The sequence below is a fragment of the Pinus tabuliformis genome, chromosome 9 (assembly GCF_031772625.1).
Source record: "Pinus tabuliformis cultivar Carrire ecotype Pingquan chromosome 9, CPIR1, whole genome shotgun sequence".
Classification (NCBI taxonomy): Eukaryota; Viridiplantae; Streptophyta; class Pinopsida; order Pinales; family Pinaceae; genus Pinus; species Pinus tabuliformis.
This window is the reverse complement of record NC_142307.1, coordinates 585,957,745-585,965,235: the sequence shown is the minus strand read 5'-3', so window position 1 is coordinate 585,965,235 and position 7,491 is coordinate 585,957,745. Positions and strand designations below refer to the sequence as shown.

Sequence of the window (7,491 nt, the reverse complement as noted above, 5' to 3'; positions counted from 1 at the left end):
ATATGAATAGAAATCAACATCTACACTGAAATCAATGCAGGCAAGCAGCAAGTTCGATTGATCATAGGTTTCAGTGTGTCCTTTCAGCATTATCACTGTTTCACGATGGCTGCAATGGGTGCCCATAAGAAGGATGGCCAACATTATAATCTCCCCCACCATAGGGATTCCCATATGTATTATGACTGGTAGGGTGGATCATCCCCATTGAGTGGATTCGAACTAGGCAACATGAATTCAAGAAGGCTTGAATGGTCCCCTCTACCGAAACTAGAAGGAAGGGAAGCCCAGTTTTACCTGAGAGGGTTGGTAGCTAGAGCCAACCATGTTTCATCACCAGTTACATTGTCATAGGGTCTTGCCATACCATATATATATACATGTAACTTTTCCATTTCAATAAGCCTTACTTCTAAGAGGCCAACACATCACTTTCACTATTGCAAGGTATTAAATAGGATTAGAAATCGACATCTACACTGGAATCAATGCATCTAGTGCAAGCGATAAAATATGATTAGAAATCAATATCTACACTAAAACCAATGCATCTTGTGCAAGCAATCAAATAGAAGTAGAAATCAACATCGACAATGAGATCAATGCATCTAGTGTAAGGTATTAAATAGGATTATAAATCGACATCTACACTGAAATCAATGCATATAGTACATGTGATTAAATAGGATTATAAATCAACAACTACATTGAAATCAATACATCTATTTTAGTGAAAATCCAAAATATTCATGACTTTCTAGATCTAACTTCTATGTTTGTATTTTTCTATGTGTGTCTCTTTCTTCTTCCCTCTCTCTCAACCTTCCATGATGTGTCTATCTCCCTCCCCCTCTCCTTCTCTCTCTTCCCCTCCCTCTCTCCCTCGTCTCTCTCTATTTGACTCTCCCTCCCTTTCTCTATCTTTCTCTTCTTCCCTCTCTCCCCTTGCCATCTATATCTATACCTCCCTCCATCTCTCCTTATTTGCCTCTCTATCTCATCCCCCTAAACACATGTCATGCTCTCTCTCTCTCTCTCTCTCTCTCTCTCTCTCTCTCTCTATCCCCATATCTATCTATATATATATATATATATACATCTATCTCTCCCGCTTTCTTTCCCTCTCTATCTCTTCCCCTTATCTCTCTTGCTGCCCCCTCCATCCATATCTCTATCTCCCACCTATCTCTCTTTCTCCCTCCCTCTCTTTACTTCTCTCTTCTACCCTCTCCCCACCCCGTGTATATCTCTATCTCCCCATGTCTCTCCTTTTCACCCCAAAAACATACACACTCTCTCTTCATATCTATCTATCTCTCTCTCCCTCCCTATCTTCACATTCTCTCTCTCTCTCTCTCTCTCTCTTCACCTCTCCCTTGATACTCCCTCTCTACCTTTCTCTCTCTATGTCTTTCTTCCCCTTCCAACTCCATCTCTTTCTCCCCCCTCTCTCTCCTCTCTCCCAAGTCCTCTCTCTTTTTCCGTCCTCTCTCTTCGCTTCTCTCCACCCTCTAACTCTATCATTACCTCCCTCCCTCTCTCCTTCTCTCTCTCCCCATCTCCCCCCTCCATATCTATGTCTCCCTGTCTCTCTTCCCCTTCTTTCCCTATCATTATCCTCTCCTTTTATCTATCTTTAATCATCTCCTCTCTCCCTCATTCCATCTTCCTGCCTCCCTTGTCACTCCCCCTCTCTCCACCTCTATCTCTCAATATCTTTGTTCTTCACTCCCTCTCTTTCCCCCTCCAAATCCATCTCTCTCCGTCCCTCTCTCCCCCTCCTCTCTCTCATCCTTTCTCTCTCTCATTGTCTCTCCTACCTCTATCTCTCTTCCCCCCTCCCCCACTATATTCCCGCTTTCATATCACTCTCTTTCTTAAATATGATCCAATTGTATTGTATTTTAAAAAAAAAAAAGTGGTTGTAAAATATTAAACTTATATTTTGGATCAATCATGCTAAAGAAAATACAATAATAAAAAACTTAAAAGAATCATGCACTATCTTTTCCTCTGTCATTGTTAATCACTTTGCTTTCTCACTTGGCTTGGATCCTTGGTTAAGATGCATCTATCATAGTTCTTTATAATATTATTTATATTATATAAATTTCACATATGTATATATAAAAGTGTTCTTAATTTTTAATTTATTAAAACCTCCATTTAATCTCTATGGGAATATTGTTAGTAGTCCTGCTAATGGAGGGTTTAGATATACCTCAAAAGTAATTATAACCCTTTTGCAAAAAATGTTATTAAATTAAATTAAAATAAATTATTTGTAAACTATTTTGATTTTGAAATAAGTTGTGATTTTTGGGCATGTGGTATTGATAAGCCATGGTATTGACCCATGGTATTGTAACAAAATAATTAAAATCCTAGATCCATAACATAATAATCAAAAGTCTAGATGGCCCATGGTACTGGAAAACCATGGTAGTAGCCCATGGTATTATAATTTTCTTCCCTCCTCTCCCTCTCTATCTTTCTCTTGTGAGTATTGGCCCATGATATTGTAAAAAAAACTACTTAGAAGTTAAAAATATCAATGGTAAATATTCATTATTAAAAATGTTGTCATATTGTAAATATTAAGTTTTTATCCACTTATTAATTAAATTTATAGATGGAACACATCTATATTAATTATTACAAATATATTGATTACAATTGAGCCGACATTACAAATATTCACATGTGCCTTATACGGGGTTGTAGAGCCACTAGCGACCCAAAAAGTGAATGGGTGAGGGGAAATATTACATAAAAGATAATATTATAATATTAGAAGTTAGCCAATATTTATAACCACCATCACCTAATAAATAGTGGCAAGGAGTGGGGGGAAATACTAATTAAAATGTAATATAAAATTTACTTTTAAATTACAAATATAAAGAAAAATTACAATAAGAAGTGGCTCCGTTGAGGGGAAATATTGGGTAAAATGTAATATTATAGTATTATATTTTATCCCATATAATTTAGTAAAAAGTGGATGGAGGTAGGCAAAAATATTAGATAAAATGTAATAATTACATTTTTCCTAATGTTTCCCCACCTCTTCAGACAAATCCCTAGTGCCAACATATCCATAATTTTTTTTTACCTTTACATGAAAGTTTTACCTTTATAGGCTACATGGATTCAACGTCATCATTTTCTACAACTATTTATGTATCTAAATATAAAATCAAACTAACATGAATCTAGGCTAGTTTAATCCCCCTTAAATAGATTATATTCTAGAGGAAAACCATGGGTCAATACCATGAGTCATTTTTATTTTTTTTATTATTTAATTTTTATAGGGTTATTTTAATTTTATTTTTACCAAGCTACAATGTTTACATTACATTCAGTTGCACATCTCTACCATATTTTAATTTTATTTTGACCTAGTCAAAATGTTAACATTATATTACTTTATGTTACACATTTCTAGCATACTATAGACATTAGATATAGGCTTAATGGAAAAATAACATTTATCACTCATAATAAAATTATATATATTTTTAAATTACTTCATCTCATTATATAAAATTTGATGTAAAATAAAAGTGAAAATTCGAGTATTTAAAAATAGATGGCATTGATTTTTAAAGTAACATTATTAGAGATGCATATAAATGTATTAAAATAAAGTTATACACAATATCATATACATATATTAACCGACAGATATATATAAATTTTTTAATGTAATGTGACAACGTCTCCCTCATGTCCTAAACTGTGCAGCTGTAGAGAACCTCACTCACAAAAATGTGTTATACCTTTCTTACATTTATAGATTTTTATGAGATTAAAAATCTATAAATTTAATTTCCATTATATTATTGATTCAAATATTAAAAGAAAGGATTGAAGAGGATATTTAACAAGAATGACGTCTGTGTATCCCACCGTTGATTTTACTAATATGTCAGTCCTGATCTGTATGTTTATATTTATATATAACCATAATAAGTCAAGTCAGCTTGCATTTTCAATAATGACTAATGACTGTGTATCCATTACCGTGTATCTCATTGTATGTTTGTATTTATATATGATTGTCTCTAGCCCCTTCAGACCCGTGATTCTTCTGTTGCCAAGCCCAAAAAAATGGCATTGGATTCTATTATCACGGGAGTGGCAGCTAATACCGTCAGTAGCGCTATTTCTGCACTCATCCGACAAATAGACGATGTTATTCGGTTGGATTTGAACCGTCAGCTTCTGGAAGGGCAGTTAAATCGTATGAAGACTCTCTTACTCGATGTTAGCGATCAATTCCAAGATCGGCAAAAGACGCCCCCTCAATCTCTGCAAAATTGTCTGCGAAGGATGCAAGATGCAGTTGGAAAAGCAAGACACTTGATCGATTGCTCTCGAAGGCGGCAGCGATGTATCAGTTGCCTCCTTTGCAAGCCTAAACTTTCTACAGAAATCCGGAGGTGGAAGACAACTTTTGATGACCTCTTTCACAATCTTCAGACCGACTTCTCTGTGTTTCACAGTGCTCAACAGATTGCGTCGGCGGCGCCACAACAGGCGAATCTACTGCTTCAAGACGAACCAGACACCGGACTGGTAGGGTTGGAAATTAGATCTGCTGAGATACGACTTGAGAGGTGGCTTACAGAGGCTCCCCGCGATCGGATATTTGCTGTATATGGGATGGGTGGGGTTGGCAAAACAGCGTTGCTAAAAAAGGTCTACAACACCTACAAGGTAAGTGGTGTTTTTGATCATGTGATTTGGGTTGCAGTTGCCCAATTTTCCATTCTGGAGTTGCAGAGTCGTATGGCTTCTGCAATCAATTTAGACCTCAGTGCCTATTCTTATAATGATGTTGATTCGCGGAAGATGAAGCTGTCGGCACATCTGAGGACGAAGAAATTTTTCCTAATTTTAGACGATTTGTGGAGCGCAGTCACTCTCAAAGAATTGGGCGTGGAATTTGGCGAGAACAAAGGGAGCAAAGTTGTATTCTCTACTCGAAATAGAGATCTGATTCCAGAAATGAATGCAGACCAGTCCATGCAAATACAGCCACTGCCAAGAGAGGAAGCCTGGGAATTGTTTTGCAAACTAGCTTTCAAAGACGGACATGTGCCTGACGAGATAGAGCATATTGCTAGAGTCGTCGCGGAGGAGTGTAAAGGGTTGCCCTTGGCTATAAATGTCATAGCTTCAACAATGATTGGCAACCGGGCTGTAAATGAGTGGAACCTTGCTTTAAGGCAGATTGAGATTGTGGATTCAAATTTTCCAATTACTCATCCTCGAATTGATCGAGATCTGTATCAGCGATTGAGATGGAGCTACGATAGTTTACCCCATGCTCATTTGAAAACCTGTTTTCTGTATTGTATGCTGGCTCCAGAGGACTGGTACACTCCGGTGCACATTATATCGCACATCTGGATCGCAGAAGGTATAGTAAAGAGCAAAGAAATGGACTCCTTAATGGATACTGCGCACAGCTATGTAAAGTTACTTGCAGATCGTTCCTTATTCCAATTGAGAGCAGTTGGTGGATCCAGTGATTGGAGCGTTACGTTTGGCGTTCACGATGTTGTGCGGGACATGGCAATTTATGTGGCAGAGAAAGAGGAGAATTTTGTATCAATGGCAGGTCAACATTGCCCCGACATCGACGCCCTTTTCCCCGACATCGAGACACGCCATAATTGCAGGAGGCTCTCCCTTGTTCGTAGCAATATTACATCTCTACCAAACAAGGAATTGAGATGTCCAAAATTGATCAGCCTATTTCTAACACACAACCTTGAATTAAAGGAGATTCCGGAAGCATTTTTTCTTGACCTCGTCTTTCTGAAGGTGCTATGTTTAAGTAGCACGAGTCTACAATTCTTGCCAAAATCATTGTGGCAATTGAAACAACTTGAATATCTTGGTCTGAACTATATTCAAATTGAATGCACAAGAAACAACTTGAATATCTTGGTCTGAACTATATTCAAATTGAATATGTGCATTCAGGCATTGGCAATCTTTCAAACCTTCAGTTTTTACATCTCAGTGGATGTAAGAGGTTAAAATCATTGCCATGTGAAATGAGAGATCTCAAAAATCTCAAATTTCTGGATCTCAGCGGATGTCATAATTTAGAATCATTGCCATCTGAAATCGCAGACCTCAAAGAGCTCAAATATCTGAATCTCAAGGGCTGTCGTAAGTTACAGGTGATTCCTCCTGAGATCAGACTGCTTATAAATTGTGAAATTCTGCGGTAGAGTAGAGGGACAGGTGATTCCTCGTGAGATTCAATTGCTTTCAAATTGTCAAATTCTAAGATATAGAAGAGGAGTCTGTTTGTACTATGAAATTTTAATATAAAAAGCAGGTGATTTATAAGACTCATGTATCATTTTTTATTATTGGAAGGATGAAACGATGTGCAATTAACGGAGGCATGGTTGGAGGGCAACCAATATTTACAAGTTTGTCGAGTCATTAGTACGGGAATATATGACTACAGTTAGATTTAAGTAAGTAGATTATCCAGCGATGAGCATATACGGCACTGTGGTTCCATAGATTTGTAAATATGCCTCGTCTATAGTATATACGGCACCGTGGTTCCATAGATTTGTAAATATGCCTCGTCTATAGTATATACGGCACCGTGGTTCCATAGATTTGTAAATATGTCTTGTCTAGTTGGAGTTGGTGTTGGTGTAAATATTGACAAAGACGCAAAAGTTTGGCCGTGGTGGAGACGAGGCGGACAAAAATTATTCATCTGTTTCTGTTTGGGAGGATGCGAGGAGCTGTAATTGTTGACAGCGACCCGAAAGTTTGGGCGTGGTGGAGACGGGGCGGACCAAAATTATTCATCTGTTTCTGTAATTATTGGGAGGATATGAGGAGCTGTAATTGTTGACAGCGACCCAAAAGTTTGGGCGTGGTGGAGACGGGGCGGACACAAATTTATTGAAGGATGAGAGAAGGGAGTGTAGGTATTCGAAGGATGAGAGAAGGGAGTGTAGGTATTCGAAGGATGAGAGAAGGCGTAATTCTCGACGAAATCGAAATTTAGGCATGGTGAAGACGGAGAGAAGGCAGCGGAGGTGGTGTAATAATTCCTTCGCTCGTCAACCAGCACAGTCATGATGTGTAGTTTTTATTTTATTTTATTGAGGTGGTGTGATAATTCCTTCTCTAGTCAACGAACAGAGTCATGATGTGTAGTCTTTTTTTATTTTATCGAGGTAGTGTAAATAATTCCTTTGCTCGTCAACGAATAGAGTCCTGATTATATAGTTGTTTTTTTATTATTATTGTTCACCATACTGATTTGGTATTACCTGTGTCTTTAAATGACATGTTTTTTTGTTTTTTAAAATGTAGTTTATTGTATTGATTTAGTATTAGCTAGTTCTATTAATAACATTTACATGTTATTTTGAGGAATTATACGTAATCCATGAATAATATTTACATGTTGTTTTGAGGAATATGAGGAATTAA

General features: G+C 37.3%; 1 protein-coding gene across 1 annotated transcript; it reads left to right on the top strand.

Annotated features, from left to right (window-relative positions):
* The first annotated feature begins 4,116 nt into the window (after nt 1–4,116).
* LOC149149921 (disease resistance protein RFL1-like) lies at nt 4,117–7,134 on the top strand. The gene is made up of 4 exons (XM_089442624.1): nt 4,117–5,914; nt 6,001–6,203; nt 6,715–6,793; nt 6,908–7,134. Exons 1-4 carry the CDS (start codon nt 4,117–4,119, stop codon nt 7,132–7,134), a joined length of 2,307 nt encoding a protein of 768 aa, XP_089298750.1.
* The last annotated feature ends 357 nt before the right edge of the window (nt 7,135–7,491 follow it).

What these genes read in the sequence shown, in the direction of transcription:
- LOC149149921 (XM_089442624.1), top strand. Translation starts at nt 4,117, where the DNA reads ATGGCATTGGATTCTATTATCACGGGAGTGGCAGCTAATACCGTCAGT. An exon ending in GAAACAACTTGAATATCTTG is followed by an intron (nt 5,915 to 6,000) that starts GTCTGAACTATA and finishes ATGTGCATTCAG; the next exon opens with GCATTGGCAATCTTTCAAAC. An exon ending in TTGGGAGGATGCGAGGAGCT is followed by an intron (nt 6,794 to 6,907) that starts GTAATTGTTGAC and finishes AATTGTTGACAG; the next exon opens with CGACCCAAAAGTTTGGGCGT.